Source organism: Schistocerca cancellata, chromosome 7, assembly GCF_023864275.1.
Source record: "Schistocerca cancellata isolate TAMUIC-IGC-003103 chromosome 7, iqSchCanc2.1, whole genome shotgun sequence".
NCBI lineage: Eukaryota > Metazoa > Arthropoda > Insecta > Orthoptera > Acrididae > Schistocerca > Schistocerca cancellata.
Window position 1 is genome coordinate 173379815 of NC_064632.1, and position 21063 is coordinate 173400877.

The 21063-nt window shown below is 37.7% G+C and overlaps 1 protein-coding gene across 5 annotated transcripts in view; it reads right to left on the bottom strand.

Annotated features, from left to right (window-relative positions):
- LOC126091907 (focal adhesion kinase 1) overlaps nucleotides 1-21063 on the bottom strand; it is a 752716-nt gene that overhangs the window by 24515 nt on the left and 707138 nt on the right. For all 5 annotated transcript variants that reach the window (XM_049907213.1, XM_049907212.1, XM_049907215.1 and 2 more), the window contains one exon: nucleotides 19090-19189. In XM_049907213.1, the coding sequence (XP_049763170.1) occupies nucleotides 19090-19189 (100 nt within the window). The remainder of the gene's footprint in view (nucleotides 1-19089; nucleotides 19190-21063) is intronic.

The following is a 21063-nucleotide window of genomic DNA, read 5'->3' on the forward strand; positions in this document are numbered from 1 at the left end:
GTGCCCATGCTACAGGTGGGATGTTGACTGTTGCCTCATTGTGTATTGCCTCATGCACAAGTGGCTCACTGTATGTTAACCTGAATGTTTTGTTTTTTTTCTCGCACATAGCCTTAAAACCCTCTGCCCACATTAAATCCATGGGGCTACAATGACAGTGACACGGGGGTAAATCCAAACTGTGTAATTCCACTCACATGCAAGGCAGTCAAGTTTGTACATTCTGTCATGTGACTTGTACAGTATAAATTAATGAGCTGCAGGAGAAAAGCACGAGTCTAGTTTATATGGTGCTTAATATTTTTATTTTTAAACTGGGGACAATATCTGCTTTGCTGGTGTTTGTACTTGATGTTTTCTCTACAAAAGTTGAATTACAACTGGCAATGACTGACTTTGAAGCAAGGTATGGCAAGAATTGTGAATCATGTCACGAAACTGACAGCATTCATTGCCAAATGGTAATCACTGCTGTTTTTCTTGCATGTAAATACAAGTTTATCCTCAGAAACAAAACCAGAAGAAGAATCACCAAGCAGAATAATTATATGAGAAACCTATCCCTATGAGAACTTGAAAACCGGCAGTACCATCAATCATTTTCCAGCAGATCATCTTGGAATGATTCTAACTGACCCATGTTTCATCAAAGTAATCCACTGCTGAATTACCTCCTTCTCTTGTATTGTGAATATCTATATGGGATATAGTTCATGCTGCACCTTACCATTAAGGCCTGCATAACTTTAACACGTTTCTGTTATGTCTGACATTCATCATTCACATGGAGCACTTTAAAACATTGTTGTTAAAACTATCCAATTGTGTTACAGGTTCCTTGTTATTTCGAAGGATTCCAGGCGATACAAAACCAACTGTTTCTACAGTCCCTACAGCTCTGACACTTTCCTTTACACTTCTCTTTACAGTTCTCTTGCCGACACCACATGGTTCTAGAGTCCATTCTCGTGTTTTACAATGTCAACAGTAGGAGACCTGCTTTTAAATTCATGTTTGAAGAAGTTATAAATGTGGTAAATAATCTGTGTTGCCTGCTTCTGAAGCACTTCACATTTATTGCCATCACCTGACTTTTTATTTTATTTTTAAATCCCACTTAAACATTTACAATATATACATTCACAGCTATATTGCTGGGGGAGGGGGGGGGGGGGGGGAGGGCTGATAGTTGAACGAATAATTAGGTTGCAGCGAAGTGCGGCAGCAGTGCAGCATATAGGAGCAAGATTCTCACTCTCTAGTCTAGCTGTAACTCTCTGCTAGCCGCTCGGAAAGAGAATGAATATTATTGGCTGTCAGTGGCTAGTGGAGGGGGATGTGCAGAATGACAGAAAATTTTGCCGCCTTCTTACCTGAAGCGAACAGTGAATGCACCTAAACAAGTGTGTCATGGTGTCACATATAGTTCAGTAGATATGGCATCATAATCACTGAGACGCATGAAAAATTGCCACATCATGCATGAAGTTTTAATACATTTCTTCTTAACTACTAACACAGAAACCCTTGAGTGTGAGGTCGCAAAAGGCTAATGATGTCTACGATATTTAATGCCTCAAAAATTGTCTACAATGCAACCACAATATTGGATTGCACTGGGAACAGGTGGTGGGACTTGAGGTATTTAATGGGAGCACAGTATGAGCCACAGAGTGTAGTTGAACTACTTAGTCGATGGGTAACTCACAACAGTGTTACAGACTAGTGGTGTTATAGGGATAAGAGCAATGGCAATGATAAACAAAATAAAGAAAATACTGCATTATATCTACAACAACAGTTGCCAAAGTTGACATTTTATCAGAAAGGAACTCAAGAAATTTTGCAGAGTGAGAAAGAAGTGGCAGATGAAATGTTAATGTTTCTGCAAGATGAGTCAGTGGAATTTATAGAGTTTTATATCTTCGAATGTGCAGACATTGTACATGAGGAATACAATGAAAGTGATATCAAATCAGGTGTCAAGCCATGTAGTTTACCATAAAGGTCAATCATTGTCCACAGAGCAGGTACTAAACATAATTACTTGCATTGAAGATCATCTGCAGCATAGTAAAAAAAACAAAAAACAAAACTATGAACGAATTTCAAATAAGTCCACAGCAATATGACCTTGTAGCGCATAAGAATATCTATGGATATTCAAAGGAGGATAAGGTGCACTTCTTACAAAACTGGTATTTGCACAATTCAAGGATGCTCAATACAATTTACAGTATGCACACGATAGTGACCTATCATGTTATGCACATCAAATTGCACACGACACAGATTACAGTGATTTCAAGGGAAGCCGTGGATGGTTGCATAGCTTCACACAGTGCTACAGAATAAGAAGAAGTAAGATAATGAAATTTCAAAAAAGTCAACTTCACAATGCACAGTAAACTGAGGAACTGCCCCGAAAATTTGTAGATGAGATAAATAAACTTACCCCATAATTCAGTAAGGTATTTATTTTCAACTCTGAACAACTGGAATTTGAAGAGGAAATGCATATGAAAGGAACCCTGCAAATCAGAGGTATCAAGAAAGTTTATCTAGATCAACTAAAATCAATGCCTTAATGCATTGGTATGCAATTATGCCGACTGTTAATCAGGATGGTAACTTGGGTGGAAAGTTATTTATTGTGCTGCAAAAAGTTCAAGGTGCTCTATCCATTACAAACATTTGTTGTATGCATGATCTTGCAAGGGCAGAATGGAATATTTGTGTCACAGCAAGTAAGAGTAAGAAAATAGGCATACAAGAACTACACCCGTGGTATGAGCACTGCTTTTGGCCAATAGCTGGTCAAAAAACTTGTTTTTGCTTGACTTCTGGTCTGTATATAAAAATCACATTCCTTTAGAGCAGCGCCAGCCAGAAAGTGCAACTTACTAGTCACAGTGTGAACATTTACTAGACTTGTAACCAGGGAAGCAGAACAGTCATTGCTCATTTAGTGTATGTCTCTATTCACAGATGTCACCACCTCATTTTACACACAAGCTGGCATGCAACATTCCTGGGTCACTGTTGTGCTCTTTTCACAGTATGCAATGCTATCATGGGAAGGTATCGTGTCATTCCAATGCCCTATCAACAAACGTCACATTTCTAAAACAAAACATAAAAACAAATTAAACAAATGGTGCATAAATATGCTGGAGTGGTTTTATGCCCACATTAGGTACCTAAATATCCTCAATGGCAAGGGTATGAAACATGTCTCTCAATAACTAAAGAATAATTCTGAAGCATTGAAGTATATCTTGAACAATTTTTCAGATAGCAAAGTTCACCTATGGAACAGGGAGCAGGATGAGGCTCAGTTAGTTGATAACAATTTTAAATCAGGAAAAGAAAGAAATCCAAAAGATGTTTATCATTAAACAACAAAAGTTAATGTTGGACACAAAAGCACGGCACATTGATAAACCCCAGCACCTGCGAAGAATTTCGGCACTAATATTCGATCGAAACCTTGATTTATTCATTTTGATTACAGAGAAAAATCTTTTATGCACATAAGTAGATTCAAACATGGGTATAGCTCCCGTAGCTTCATGACACAGGTGAGGAAATTCACTCTGTGGAAAGTTTTAGTAAAATTCTTTCGTACTTCATACTACAAAGAACTTGTCACTCAGCTGTGTCTTGCACTGCAGGTCAATCAGTTCCATCTGTAGAGGATTTGGAGCATCTCCAACTGATGCTGGAAGTGTTCTCAGACAATAGTTTGCTCTCTGAAAGAAAAATCTTCCTTTCAAAATCACTCACTTTTTCCGGCATATCAGAAATTAAAATATTTTCATGTTACAAACTGACAATCAAGTTGTTTATGAGAGCCATAATGTCCACGAGGAGTGCGAGGTCTGATATCCAGCAAGGATCTTCTAATTTTGGTTTACTCTTTCCCTTCTCATGCAAGAAATATACTACGACAAAGCTTAAATCAAAAAATCTTTCCAGCATCTTACCTTGACTGAGCCAGCATACTTCGGTACAGCAAGTATGTCATCGTACTCCTCTCGTAATTCCTCCAAGAACTACCGAAATTGGCATTGAATAAACCCACGTGTTTACAGATAGTTTACAGTAAGCACAACAATTTGCATGACTTTTCTAACGTAACTGATTTGCACAAAGCACCTTTTGATATAGAATTCCATATGATGTCCCTTCTGTGCAGCCTAAATTTTCATGCATCAGTGCTATGAGTCATTTCTGAAGGCCTCGCATTGCCGGTGCTGCACCCATGATCACTTGGTCGCTGAAAATAACCAATTTCAATCCACACTGACAGCATCAATTGCTTGTTTGACAGCTTGGAGTAAATATACACATGACATAGTCCCTTTCAAAAGCACTAAGTACATAACATCCTCTGTTACACACAGAGTGTTATCAACACCTCATGTGTATAATACTAAGTGAAGTGTGTCTGCAAGATCTGTTGCTTCATCAAACACAACAGAGAAAGCAACAAAGTCCTTAGCCTTATTTATTAACTGTCTGTGCATATTGCCAGCCACAGCACTTAGTTTCACGTCACTGTTTGTTTGGAAAGGCCGAGTTCTTGAAACCAGTTAACATTCGTGGGACACCAAAGTCCTGCAGCACCAATGAGAGACACTTTTACAAACTCCCCTTCAGAAAATAGTTTCCTGGATCTTGCTATTCTTAACACAATTCTGAAAGTTTCTCACAGTGCAAATGTACTGTGATTGCTATTGTGGAAAATTGAAAACAGTACTTTCTACAGTAAAATAGATACGAACATAACACAAAAAATGAAGAGTTCGAGAGGTATCAATTATCAAGATTTGCATTAAAAACTCATTGATGTGCCTCATCTATTTTATAAGCACACTTACTTCGGCATGCCATTCTTCACTGTTCAGCACACTACACTCATCTTTATGAAATGAATTATAGTGTCTTTCAATCGTGAACTTGTGCTGACCACCTATTATTCAGCAGAACAGCAAACATTGAGAGTTTTCACCTACTGCTATAAAGAAGAATTGCAGTTCCCAGTCATGTTTAAATGACTGTGAGGACACAGATCTCTCGTTCTTTGCTTTTTCGCAATAATCACCATTTCTTAGTATGTCTCGTGTACAACTATAGTTGGCAGAGGAAAGCAAGACGGGTTGCGCTTCCATCCTCCTGGTCCCACATAAACAAGGGAGCAGAACCATTGCTCCTCATCTGATATACGTGTCTAGTCACAGACGTCACTGTTTCACTCTACCCTCTGGATGAGATGTACACACTTGTGCTGCACTTTTTCACAGTGAGCAGTATTTGGCCAGCCCTGCTTTAGAACAAATTATCCCTTCTGTAAAGTGTGTGAGTTACAGTTCATACCACCTGGAAACACTCGACAAGTTCAGCCTCTGGATGTTGTTTTTTCTGTGTGTATAAAACATATTACTGCACTATCTGCATCAATGACTTAAAGGATAGACAGTTTCATGATAAGTTCCACAACAAACTGTTTTACATTAGGTTGTATACCATCACATTTCCTCAGTTCTCATCACCACATTACACCAGTACGAATCTATATGCACTCTTTAAGAATGGATACCTAGCTGCATCAATGACTTAAAGGATAGACAGTTTCATGATAAGTTCCACAACAAACTGTTTTACATTAGGTTGTATACCATCACATTTCCTCAGTTCTCATCACCACATTACACCAGTACGAATCTATATGCACTCTTTAAGAATGGATACCTAGCTGAATGTCCTGCACAGTTTGTAACTCCCAAGGAGTTTACCTTCAATCTTGATAGTGCAAACCTTTGTGATCACTGTGGCATGCCATTTTTTATTTGAGGGTCATGGTAGAAGTTAACGGTTTGTTTTTAACCTTTCTTGACTGTCGATAATGTCCATTTTGTGAAGTGTAATACATACATTCCATAGAAGGTTGATCTCTGTGACTCCCAAACACTCATTTCCTGTCACTCTCCTGATGCACATGGTGAGTCATCAGCAGCTAATATTTTTCCTGTCACAATTGTCAGTACAACACTCTTACATGAGCCTTACTAAAGGCTGAACTTGCAACTACGCACTCAAGTGGTACGACACTCAAAGTCGAGTGAGATTAAGGAAATCCCTGACACCTGAAGAGCTTTTGACAGGTTTCAACCGTGAAATGCAAACAGCTGTACGTGAAACCAGTAGCTATTGCCTTGTTAGTTGTAACAGGCAGCTGTTGATGGAGATAAACTCATACTGCAGTGTTGTTCTTCGGCAACCAGTATAGAAGTTGCCACAGAAACAGCTAAGTGAAAAATTCATGCGATTTGCACATTTCTTTGTACATAAATGCTGACTTCGGCATTTTTCTTTGTGTGCAAGATTTGTGTGCCAATATGGAATTCTCTATTTACATGTTTTACTGTTCATGTTGCTTCTGCATAATGTTTCATTCTTTGTTCTCCATTCTATAATACATTGCATCAGCCAACATGCAGCCTCACTGTCAATGGTGTTTTCAAACATGGAAAATCATTCTGACTACTGTCAGCACCTGCTGCAAATGCATGTGTTGGAAGAGCTCCCGAGAGTCATGTAACTGTGCTGTTGGCACCAAAGGCACCTCAAGTACTATCTCCTCCTGCGGATCCTGTCTCCTCTGCAGAAAGTACGAGATCTGTCATTACTGATCCACTTGACTGCCAGTGGAATTTCAATGGTAGATCTAAGCATCCTGCAAAGTGAGGACAGTGACCAGCGAGGATTCAGGGTGTTATACTGATCCCCCTAGTCAATGAGTTCAAGGTGCTGTCTTTCACTGAAACTGAAACTGAGCCAGTGGGACTCACTTTACCTGTATTGGGGAAACCTGTTTTGTCTGGTTTCAAGAGGAGGCAAACGCAAAAGGGTAGGGGTCCATTAATCATCGGCAGTTCAAACATATGGCAAATGATTGAACCCCTTACGGAAATGGCAGCAAGGGACAGGAAAGAACACCAGATGCACTCAGTGTGTATGACCTGGGGCCTCATTCAGCATTCTGAAGAGGCTATTCCAGCAGCCGTTGAGGGAACAGGGTGCAACAAACTGCAGATTGTGGTACACATTGGAACAAGTGATGTCTATCATCTGAGCTCCAAGGTCATACTTGGATCATTCTAGTGACAGACGGAGAAGGTTGAGAAGACCAACATTGTGCAAGGCATTTCAATAAATCTCACATTTGAAGCATTGTCCCCAGAACTGATCATGGCCCCTTGTTTCTGAGTCTTGTGGAAAGATTGAATCAGAGACTTTGAAAGTTCTCTGACAAGCGAGGCTGCAACTTCCAGGACTTGTGCCGTAAGGTTGAGAGCTGTAGGATGCCCCTAAATGGGTCAAGCATGCACAAGAAACAAGAGGTTGCTATCCCAGAAATACCAGTGTAAGATCAAAAGAAATGTGTCCTGCAGGTGACAGTATTAAAATCCTAGTACTCAACTGTCAAAGCATTTGCAACAAAATGCCAAAATTCTAAGTGCTCCTAAAAAGCAGTGAAGGTCACATAATACTAGATACATAAAGCCAGCTGAAACCTAAAATTGATGATGATGAGATTTTGGGGGAAAATTTAAGTGTATATCAAAAGGATAGGCTAAAAGGAAATGCAGGTGTGTATTTGTCACAGCAGACAGGACACTCAAATCCACCAATATCAAAGCAGACAGGTAGATGTAGTATTTCTAGATTTCCGAAAAGCATTTGACTCAATACTACATCTACATTTATTGTCAAAAGTTTGATCATATTGGGTATCAAGTGAATATTATGACTGGATTGAGGACTTTTGGTTTGGAGTACACAGTAAGTTGTCTTAGATGGAGAGTCATCGTCAAATGTAGAAGTAAGTTTGGGTGTGCCCCAGGGAAGTGTGTTGGGACGCTCAATGTTCATGTTGCATATTTGTGACCTTATGGACAATATTAATAGTAACCTGAGACTTTTTTGCAGATGACACAGTTATACAAGGATAATCCCAAAAGTAAGGTCTCCTATTTTTTTATAAGTACAAGTTTCTTTCTACAATGGTTTACATCAGTTTACAGCTTGAACATTGAGCTATTTTTTGACATAATCACCATTTCTGTCGATGCATTTTTTTAGATGCTGTGGCAGTTTTTGTATGCCCATGTCATACCAGCTCGCTACCATGCTGTTCAGAAAGTTATGAACTGGCGTGATTGTTGCTTGGTCTCAGGTGTAAAGTAGTATGCCCAGGTTTCGTCACCCGTGACAATTGAGACCAGAAAGTTGTCCTGTTTGGCTGCAAGGCGGTGAAGAAATGTGCGGGAAGCATAAACTCATTGCAGCATGTAGTCCTCAGTCAGCATGCGTGGCACCCATCTTGCGCACACCTTCTGGTAATTCAATGTTTCCGTTGAAATTCTTTGGGAAATGTCAGGAACCATTGTGCAGAGATCATCCAGGGTGATCCACCGATCTTCATGCATGTTTTGCTCAACCTTCAACACTGTCGCCTCAGAAACTGACAGTCGCCCGCTCCTTTGTTAATCATGAATTTTGGTCCGACCAGCTGCAAACTCTCTACACAACTTACGAACATTTTTGACATCCATGCACGACTCACCATACAGTTCCGTCAATTGGCGATGGATTTCAAGTGGTGCAGTGCCCTTCACGTTCTAAAACCGAATAACTACATGCAGTTCGTACTTGGCGGTAACATCCAACAGGATCTCCATTCTCAACGGCTGCCAAGCCAAGACTGAGCGCCTCAGCATGGCGTGCGCATGTTTGCACACAGCACATAAAGCACTCTTCATAACAGTGTGACCAACTGCCACAAAAAACAAAGTTCTGTACTTATAAAAAAATAGGAGACTTTATTTTTGGGATTACCCTCATATACACTGAAGTATTGTCAGAGAAGCTGCATAACTATTCAGTCAGATCTTGATAAGAATTCAAAGTCATGCAAAGACTGGCAACTTGCTTTAAATGTTCAGGAACATAAAACTTGTGCACTTACAAAATGAAAAAAACGTAGTATCCTGTGACTATAATATCAATGAATCACAGTTGGAATTGGACAACTCATACAAACACCTGGGTATAATACTTTGTAGAGATGTGAAATGGAATTATCACATAGGCTCAGTCATGGGTAAAGCAGGTGGTAGACTTCACTTAACTGGCAGAATACTGGGGAAGTGCAATCAGCCTATAAAGGATATTGCTTACAAATCACTGTGTGACCCATTCTAGAATACTGCTCGAATGTTTGTGAAACCCTTACCAAATAGGACCAACAGGGAATCATTAATATATACAGAGAAGGGCAGCATGAATGGTCACTGGTTTGTTTGACCCATGGGAGAGTGTTGCAGTGATGTTGACGAAATTGAACAGGCAGACTTTTGAAGATAAGACATAAGCTAACCTGAGAAAATTTGCTAACAAAGTTTTAAGAACCAGTTTTAAATGATGACTCTAGGAGTATACACATAGGGATCATGAGAACAAGATTAAAATAATTACAGCATTCACAGTCATTAAAATAATCCTTCTTCCCATGCTCCATACAAGAATGGAACAGGTAGCAACACTAATAACTGGTGCACTGGGCGTACCCTCTGCCAAGTACCTCACAGTGGTTTGCAGAATATGGATATAGATGTAGTTATAGGGCAATGAAGAGGTGGTGCCACAGAGATGTTTACTAAATCAGGTTGTAGACTTGTGAAGCAGTTGAACCCAGCATACAGAAATGCTGGGTTCATGTTCCACACCCATGAGAATCATCTCATTTTTGGGTCTATGGAACGAAAACTGAATCTAATCTCGCCTTTATTGATTTGGATGCTGTATTTATACATATGTACATTATGAATACATCTTTGTATGACTATTCCATAATGTCAAAGGTCTTTTCATGGATACATGGAAATGAAATTTTTTTGATACTTCACTGCAAGCATAATTAATTTTTTTTGTTTTTGTTTCTAACAACTGGCAAAATGAATACCTGGGCAGTGCTGGATTTGTCAGCTAGTAATGTATGTAAGTGAAGAGCTTAGATTGAATGTTTGATGGCAGAGAACTAGGCGTAGTCAGTCTGGGTCCTCAAAATAGTGATACAAAAAAGTGTAACTGTGAAGCCTAAGTGGACAGTGATAGTAGAATTAATGAAAAGTTATCAAGCAAAAATCTCTACTACCATGTAATTATTGTTTCCATTATGTAAAATTTACAACCAACTTTAAATTTTGTAGATTGCAGGTTTACGTGTAAAAATTAAAAATGAATTTCTCTCTCTCTCTCTTTTCTTTAAGTGACCCCAGACAAGTGGCTAGTGCTTTCAACAGCTGTTTCTCAAACAGAACACAGCAGTTGATAAATGCGCTTCATTATGAGCAGCCAGAAAATAAGAGTACAGTCAGATCAAACAATTCACACAAATACATTATTCATGTATCTAGCAACATATGAGGATCTACCCAAAGTTACAAAAGGATTACCTAATAAATTCTCAGTAGGTGTTGATGAGATACGAGATGCTATCATCTAAGCTAGTGCATTCATTGTAGAACCAGTAGCAGAAATAGTAAATTCATCATTTGAGAGTGGCGTGTTTCCAAATAGACTAAAACAGCACAACAAATACCTCTGCATAAGAAGGGCGACAAGTGTGAAATTACTAAGTATATGCCAGTTTCAGTTTTGTCAGGCTTCAGCAAAAGTATGGAAAAATGTTCTTTATAACCCTTCTAAATAGAGAAATGCTGATAAATTACTTATAGCATGGGTTCAGATCTGGAAAGCCACCCAGTCAGCAATTTTTGCCTTTTTAAATTAAATATTAATAGCAGTGAACAATAAACATTTACTGGGCATATTTTTTGATTTGCTTTTAATGTTACTGGTCATGACTTTCTTTTGCATAAGAGAAGTGGTTATGGAATTAGAGGTCAGCATAAGATGGGTATCCAATCACACGTCAGCAATCAACAACAGATTATAGAAATAAAATACAAAGATGGTGAAACACAAAGAAGTTCTAGTTCTTACAGTAATGAGCAAAACATCTAGTAGGGAGTCACACAAGCATCTATTCTGGGGCCTGTCCTATTTCTGCTGTATGTAAACGACTTGCCCAAAAAAAAAACTGACAGGACAACAATGCTCTTTGCAGGTGACACTAATATTCTAATTAGACCATACAGTGAGTAAAATCTGCAGGCAACTGGAATACTGGTAATGCAAAATTTAGCACGGTGGTTCAGCACCAACATGTTCATCAGCAATTCTGAAAAAAAAAGTGGCAGTTAACTTTGATGCCACACAAAACCTCTATACTGCAAACTCTGTTTTAATCATTGATGGAAAAAAAGGTTTCAAACACAAGTCATACAAATCTTTCAGGCATATATAATTTGGGGGATTTGGAGCATGAGGTGCACCTTAACAATCTAAAGATAAAACTGAATATACCTAAAAACAAAGATGATGTGACTTACCAAATGAAAGTGCTGGCAGGTCGACAGACACACAAACGAACACAAACATACACACAAAATTCAAGCTTTCGCAACAAACTGTTGCCTCATCAGGAAAGAGGGAAGGAGAGGGAAAGACGAAAGGATGTGGGTTTTAAGGGAGAGGGTAAGGAGTCATTCCAGTCCCGGGAGCGGAAAGACTTACCTTAGGGGGAAAAAAGGACGGGTATACACTCGCACACACACACATATCCATCCACACATATACAGACACAAGCAGACATATTTTAAATATGTCTGCTTGTGTCTGTATATGTGTGGATGGATATGTGTGTGTGTGCAAGTGTATACCCGTCCTTTTTTCCCCCTAAGGTAAGTCTTTCCGCTCCCGGGACTGGAATGACTCCTTACCCTCTCCCTTAAAACCCACATCCTTTCGTCTTTCCCTCTCCTTCCCTCTTTCCTGATGAGGCAACAGTTTGTTGCGAAAGCTTGAATTTTGTGTGTATGTTTGTGTTCGTTTGTGTGTCTGTCGACCTGCCAGCACTTTCATTTGGTAAGTCACATCATCTTTGTTTTTAGGTATATTTTTCCTTCGTGGAATGTTTCCTTCTATTATAACCAGATAAAACTGAATACAATTATGTACGCTATCTGAATTCTCACTCAGAATAAAAGCTACTCATCATTAGTGATAATGTACTGTGGTAGTATACAGTCACTACTGATGTACAGGGTGATCATAATTAAAGTTAAACTTTCAAACTGCTGTAGAAATAACACCACTGGTCAGAATTAAGTCAAACTGCAATGGAATATTATTGGAGAAGGGGGAAAACATGTGGCAGAAGAAAAATAAATAGTTACAAAATAAAGCAATAGATGGTGCTATAAGCATCATAATTTAATAGTGATCCACTACAAATGACAAATGGATAATACAACAATTCCGAAGGTGTACCTAGGACATTAAACAAACTGTGCTACTCAGTGTGGATGGGTGTACAGGTGTGACACTGTTAGTGACGGAAGCCCGTCCACCACGGCAAGGTCATGGGTCATTCCATGTCACACACAGGCCATGATACCCATTATCTAGTTGTGAATTGCGATTCTGTGTACTGCTTTTGTATCTAATATCATGAACTTTTCCCAATTTTTATTGCTTTATATACATTCTGTTGGTAGAAACTGATGAAAGTTTGATGCAATGCGTTACTTCAAAGCAAACTGTAAAAATTTGAAAATTGGCTGCAGTTTTTAAACAAAAAAAGGTATGCTGACAGTTTTTTCCCTTAATATCCTTTCAGACATGTAGTTTCTGAAAACATGTTAGAATTGTCCAATTAAATTTTTATAAATTAATTTTATTTACTTTTATTGTTAAATTAGAAAAAATATTTTGGACAATTGCCCCCCCCCCCCCCCCTCTGGAAAATACTGAAAAAATTAGAAAGTGATCTACAAATAATACATTTTCATCACACAAAAAATCAGTTTTGAGAAGTGAATGGCACTAGGGAAAGAAATTACACACACACACACACACACACACACACACACACACACACACACACACACACTTACTACCCAAGAGACATTAACAATGTAAGTACACATAACAATATCCACATTGAACAAAAATTGCAATATATGAAACAAAATTACAGATTATAAAATATAGGGCAACCTGTACATTACATGAGATACGAACACTTTCTTACCTCAGCCATAACCAAATTAACTCAATGTAAAAATACACAGCATTTTGTTTATAATATTTAAGCATTTTGTCAAAAGCCAACAACACACTACACAAAATGCTGGTGCTGCAACCTGCATTTGAGTTGATTCGAAACTGCACAAGTGACAAGACACTTTCATGCTTAGATAATAGTTTTTTGTATGAGAACCACTTTTCTTCCACAAACTTTGAGGACTCTTTGTTCAGAGAATAAGTATGGCCTGTTCTGTGCTTCACACAGAATATGAGAGAAAGAAACATCACAAACAACATTATCAGGCCAATAGAAGGACAAAGATGGTCCAGGAGGATGTATGAACCTTACTGTAACATCTCCTTCTTCACAATTCACCTTCTCAACAATTCCCAAATACCAAGAAGAGTCATATGCACATGCAACATAGCAGTTGGGCTGTACAGTGCATTCTGGCATTAGTGGTGGAAGTGCATCTGAGAAATCATGCACGATACTAAAATCCATATCACAGCTCAGCCTTTTTGCTCCAGTCTTGGTTGGTGATATTGGTACAATGTGATGCATAGATAGTGTTCCAGGAATTGTTTTTGCACTTGTGAAGCACTGAGAAAGATAATGCCCCACTTGTACCATTTCATCTTTTGAAACAAAGAGAATTGAAATTCACGACAGAATTCAAATACCTGTGAAGCTGTAAGTATTTGATCTTTATTAACTCTTTGCACACTTGTTTTTGTGACAAGTCTTTTAACAGTGCCACCAATACCATCACAGGATGATTTGCCATGGCTGGTAGAAAAAAAAAAGGACCAGCTGCACTTTATTTTGAAGTCGTGTTCATGGTAGCACATATTTCTGAAATTCTTACAATTTTTATATTGTGCAGCACAACCATCAGTGAAATATTCAACATGTGCAAGATAAATTTCTGGAAATTCACACTTTAAAAAATTCAATAGAGTCTTCTGAGTCTGGTACACCAAGGCAACGTCATGTTCTAAATCATCAGAAAAAATACAAATACTTTTTGCATGCAACTGTTTGTCCTTTTTATAATGTATATGGACAGTGTGAAGAGTGCAGCTGTCATTGTTCCAATGGAACCCCCGTACTTCATCTTGAACAACAAAATTGAGATTTTCACTGAAATCCATTAAAATTTACACTGATCCTTCATCAAGTGTTTCCTTCTTAATTTTCAGAGAATCAGATTGAGAAATAAGTGTGTGCAGTAACTTTTTCAATTTTCTTAATTATTGTATCAAGAATTCTCATACAGAAGTGATTTGAACACTTAAAATCATTCTATCAGTTGATACCCATTGACTGTACTGAACCATCTCATCTATTTCATTTTCCAAGTGGGTTTGAAGTAATGAACTGGTGGGGCATTTTTCACACAGATGAAGCAGGTTCAATTATTTATATCACATGTTATTCTTTAATTAGATATTGGTATGTTTCCTTAATAGAAATGGCATTTAGAAGCAATTTTCCATTTTGGTGGTAAATGCACACACATACAGTATATGTTCCTGAAGATCCTGCAAGTATGCACTGTTTTGGTTGAAGAGAAGCAAATTTTGAGACTCCTACTTTGTCTTCAGGATACTTTTTTTTTATAGAGAGAATACAGTTCAGTTAAATTACTTAAAACAAGACACTTTTGTTCACAGGTATTTTTGCTGGAGCTCACCTTGTCTTGGGCATTATTCTTGTGTTTTCATCATCCAAATAAATACTCTTTATTTTCTGCACTGCATCATGTGGCAATGTCTTTCCTCTTTAATGCTCAGCCACCGACAAAATACCCTTCTCCATTACAAGGGCTCTTGCTTGTTGTACCAAATATTCAGAGACCTGAAATTTGGAACTGACTTTCTGACAACTTTTCTTCCAGTTCTGTTAAATCACTGTCAGGGATAGTGCTCACATCAGCAGCCAGCTCAACTTGATATGTATGTTAAATTTTAGTTTTCAGAGTCCCAGCTGCTGATACCAATTTTCGTTTCGCTGTTGCATACCGACTATTCTGAGCAACTGAATGTAGCTTTGCAGGAGATACTCCTGAGCTAGTTGAGCTAGTACCGAGCACAGATTTTTCACGAGTCTGCACCTTCACATTACTGTCATTTACATAATCTGGTGATAAGTCGTCACTTGCTTGTTTTTCATTAATAAGTTTGAGACAGGTTGGGCACATTTTCTCCCCGGAATAATGCTAAAGCCTCTCGTTTTGAAGGTCTTTGCCTTTTCTAAACTAATTTGATGCACTCCGGATGAAACAGATCATTTATGGTGCTTGAAGGCATCACAGCAAATTTTCTTATGTTGAGAGAATCTGTGCAGGTACCTGGTTTTGTGTTTAACACACACACATGAAACACTTAAATCACATTTTTGGTAAACATTTTTGGAATACAGTGATCAATAGATTATTATATTTTGACTTCGTAGCAGCTGAGGAGAGCTCCGCCTACCATCCTAAGGGAGCCATGGGTCTGATGATGGTTATGTAAAAATAACTGAAACCGGTTACCTATATCATTGAAACATAAATGGTGTGATCAAGACTGAACTTTAGTCAAAATACTTAAACCACAGTATGACTGACTGTTGCTTCACCATAATAAAAGTTCTTGTTCTTCACTGGTCAGTTCATTCCCACAAGTCAGGGCATTATCACACACACCTTGCAGAGACTGTCCATGAAAACACTGCCTACTTGTAATTTCCACACTGCTTCTGTCATAAAACCAATATTTGTCGTAAATAATTCAAAAGATGATTGGTGTAGCCTAAAAAGTAATTAAATAATGAAAAATCATTCTGTCCCATGGTTTCATTACAAAAGTATTTCACATAATTATTGGAATATTAGGGGACTTTTGTTTTGGAATGAATGATTAAAGACTGCAACAATTTTATTTTTAACCAGTAATTGATTGTGTACAACTCAGTACAAGAGCTCAGAACTGCATGCTCACTGAACACATAACTCAAAACAAAGGAAATGGATGATGCAATACGTGTAGTGGCAATAAAATAGTGTTCTCAGATATGATTTGTTCCTGGGAAAATCAAGTGTAGCCAACTTCACCAATTTAGTGGTGACATGGTAGTCATGATTTGGCAACTTCAATATTTCTTTTACAATAATGTTGTTTTTCACACTTCCCATTACTGCTACAAACTGATTCTTTTTTGTGTGACATAATGGAATATTTATAACAATATTGTAAATTTTTTCAAAGGTATCTACGAGGGGGCAATTCCTTAAAAAATTATAATGTCCTTGCATGGATTTTGTTTAAAAGGAATTATTTAAAATTTTTTTCTGGGATGTAGGTGATGGATATTCACTACAAGAAGCATGATTATAAAAATATAAACCTTCCTCTTTACGCAAAAAAATAAATAAATAAATAAATAAAAAATGCTTCCACTGCAAAAACTATGGGAAAAATTGCATTCTTAAATTATAAAGGAGCTCATCTATGAAAGCCTGAATTCCTGAATCTATACAATTTCTTTTTATCATAAGAGAAAAAGTAATTGATCTGCAACATTTACATTTTGGAAATGTGAATATATCTAGGTAAACTTCCACTAACCAAAATTTCAAGGATTTGTTTGACGATAGGTGCTAGTTCCTAAAATTTCTGGATGATTTGACATGGAATGACCCTCATATCACATCAGATGGGAAAAATTGGTTTCTAATTGTCCTGAGGCCAAAAACCACATAAAAAGCATCAATCAAAATCAAATCAGATTATTAATTTCTGTGTGACTGGCGCAAAACATGTTCAATATGTTGTCCCCCATTTTCTGTAACAAGCTGAAATCGAGAAACAGCATGTTCCACAACTGATCAAAGCATTTCCGTGGTCACATTCAGAATGTGTTGTGCAATGCTTGCCTTCAATGCAGTTAAGTTTGCAGTCGGGACACTGAACACATCTTTCAGGTAGCTCAACAGCCAGAAGTCACACGGCTTAAGAGCAGGTGACTGGGACGGCCAGGCCATAGGGAAATGGCAGCTGATTTTTCTAGCATTTCCAAAATGGCACTTCAGCAGCTGCTTAACTGGATTTGCAATGTGCGAAGGTATGTCATATTGCATAAAAATGATCCAATCCACACTGTTGGAGAGCTGGAATGACGTGATTGCACAAAAGACACTCATAGCACTTACCAGTGATAGTACAGGTAACAGGACCGAAAAATATGGCCCAATGATAAATGAAAAAGTAAACCCACACCGCACAGTGACCTTTTCAGGATGAAGTGGTACTGGTTGATTTGCATGTAGATTTTCCATTGCCCATATTCAACAATTCTGTGTATTGACATATCCTGTCAGATGGAAGTGGGCACAAAATCTTCCACAGCCAATCATTGTCCACTTCCATGCGAATAAGAAAATCTAAAGCAAAAGTCTCTCTAGTTGGAAGCTCTTGGGTAATATTGAATGGATAGCAAAGAAGAATGTTTCATAGGATTCTACGCGCCGTGCTCATGGGTATGTCCAATGTTCAGGCAGTCCTCTGTGCACTACATGTTTGCACACCACCACTCGTATCCTCCTGCATTGCTGTGGCCACTGCTTCCACTGACGTTGAATCAATTTGTTTCCTCCCTCTACCAGGGTGCACACCAAAAGAACCCATCTTTTCAAATTTTTGAATCATTTTCTCCAGACCAATGGCAGTCATTGGACCAACGCCTTTTTTCAAACCCTTCAGTGTCCGGAACTTCTGCAGAGCAACGTGTGCGCAGTAATCATTCTTGTAATATAGCTTTACAAGCAGAGTACGATCCAGCATTGAGACAGTAATGGCGAACATCGCAGATGCAAAAGGAGGAAAAGCCATGTACCTGGCATGTTTATACCAACTGCAATGGGTCGTGCATCCTGATAGGCGTTTTCATTTATGTATTCTGATACATACAGTGCCATCTATTGATCAGTTTTCACTCTTTCTTTTTTTTTCCTCCCCTGCCTTACATTTTTCCCCTTCTCCGATAATGTTCCATTGCAATTTGACATCAATCTGACCAGAGGTGTTATTTCTGCAGCGTTTTGGAAGTTTAACTTTAATTATAATCATCCTGTACAAAACTATTTTCTGAAGGAATTTCACAAGGAAAAATTTAAAATATAGGAAAAGACTATCAAAGTGATAAAGTAAGCTAAATGCAGGGATTCCTGTAGATCCCTTTCTACAAATCACAAAGCATTGTCTCTGCTTTGTTTGTATATATATGAAACACTTATCTTCACAAATGGGAGCACCTTTAAGAGAACAGGGCATTAGTACAGATCCTGCAGATCTGTACTCAAGGCCTACAAAAGAATAAACATGACATTCCTAGCTCTAGGGTCTCATGGACTGAAGAAGGTATTGTAGAAGAGAGAAAATAACAGCATGAAAATCTAGCAGTTACATAGCTATCCAATACTGTGTCATGAGTAGTCATTCAAAGTATGAGGGAATTTAGGACAAGAATAAATATTAGAAATTAAAGGCACATAGTACTGATAAGACAAGTAGGTTTCACAGGCTTAATTGCAGAAATGTGATCTCAGTTTCTGCTGGCATTGATGAAAATGGAGAGAATCATATCCCTCCACTAATCTCAGAGGAAGTATCTCACCTAAAAAATATAACCACAAGTTCTTGATTTTGTATTAGTAACACATCTAATAACCGTAAAAATGAAATGCTCTATGTTCATAAGAAGAAAGATATATTTGCAAACCAGCATGGATATAATGCATTATACACATCAAAATCTGTTAGGGAGTCTCTTTTTTGGTTGATATGCTGCTGGAATTGGACTGTATGGATTAGTTCTCAAACCTTGTGACAGCAGCATGATGGCCCTCACTACACTGGTCGTGCAGTCGTACACACGGTCATTGGTACGGTCGAGGTCTGCAGTTGGGGTAGGTTCCATTTTCTGAAAAATACAATATATATCAGAGACCAGAGACACCAACTCTTTAACCTTTATACAAATAATGAAGAACTGTCAACTTCAGCCTTTGTGATAAAAAAATAGTGTATACAATAGTCAATCTATTAACTTTCCTGCTGAAAATTCTTGTCTTTTAGGGTAGGAAATCCAAATATGATACTTAAAAACTGCATCACTCGCCATTTCTTCACATTTTACATTTAAATTTATTAAATTAAGCTATTTTTTAAAGAATGTAACAGCTTTTATATAGTTAAAATAATTTAAAAAGGAGGTGTAATAAATGTAGATGATGTTGGTAGCACCACTGAAAAACATTTGCTGGCAAAAAAACGGTCGATTCTATTTTTGTGTTAACAGATGGTGTTTCGTTTACTGTTAACCTAACCTCACTTTCCAGTTTCCTGTACATGTGCTCAGTACAATGTCTAATCGTGGTTGTAAAGCCCCCATTGACAGTTTTTGTTAAATTTGTGGCGAACTTGTGATTAAAAAACACCAAAGAAACATTACAGACTTTGTGAAAAAGGTTTATCTATCATACTTTGGACCTAAACTTGGTGATCAAGACAAATCTTGGGCGGCAGCTAAGGTATGTTATGTGTGTGTTGAAGATCTGAGAAAATTGTCCAAAAAGGTGAAAAAAGCCTTTAGATTTGGTGTTCTTATGATATGGAGGGATCAACACTGGTGCGGAAAGAACTGGCCTGTGAGGGAGTCTTTAAAACCTGGTGAGAAGAACATTCTATGCAAAAACCTTGTAGACCCAAAAAATGTACTCCTACCACCTCTAGGCCTAATGAAACAGTTTGTAAAGGCTTTGCCTAAAGATGGACAATGTTTTAAGTATCTCTGCCAAAAGTTTCCACTCCTTTCAGAAGCTAAACTAAAAGAAGGCGTCTTTGTCGGACCTGACATTAGAAAATTGATGTCTCATGTTAACTTTGAATCCACAATCGCCTTAAATGAGAAAGAAGCATGGGTATCATTCAAGTAAGTTGTTACAAAGTTCTTAGGACATGAAAAAGACCCAGAATATGCTTCTATTATAGCTACAATGTTAAAGAAGTTTAAAACTTTAGGATGTTTAATGAGCCTGAAAGTTCACTTTTTGAATAGTCATCTTGATTACTTTCCCGACAATATAGGAGATGTTAATGAGGAGCAAGGAGAGCGTTTTCACCAGGACATTAAAGTGATGGAAAAATGCTACCAAGGCTGCCGGAACACCAACATGATGGGGGACTACTGTTGGTCACTTCACCGAGGAGTTCAGCAAACGACTCATCACAGAAAAAGCTACAAAAGAAGCTTCAAAGTAAAAAGAGAAAGAAAATACAAACCAATTCCAGCTGACAAGTGAAACTTCTATTAACACATATTGTTTTAAGTAGCTTACTGTAAATACAAATCTAGCTTACTGTAAATACAAACCATGCTTATGTTGTAACAAAGTGTTTCATTAATTTCCCTGTTTACCGTATAGCATAGGATTTTTATACTATATAATAAAAAGCATATAGCTCAAAAAATATGGGTGATACAAAAAAAATAACTAAGGTTAGATTTGGATTCAGCTCATACAATTCTATAAATATCATCTATCAAAGTAAAAAAACGTTTTTCAAATAACATTTTTTGCTGGCCTGTGTTATTTATTTATTTATTCATTCATTCACCTATAGACAAATTTCTTAGTATAGACTTCAACATTATACAAACACATACACATTATTGATAGCACAGGTATATAAGATAACAGAAAAAAACCATTTTATATGTAATAAAATCAGAATACAGACACACACACACACTATTGATCATGGAATCACATAATGCAAGATTAAAGGAATGGA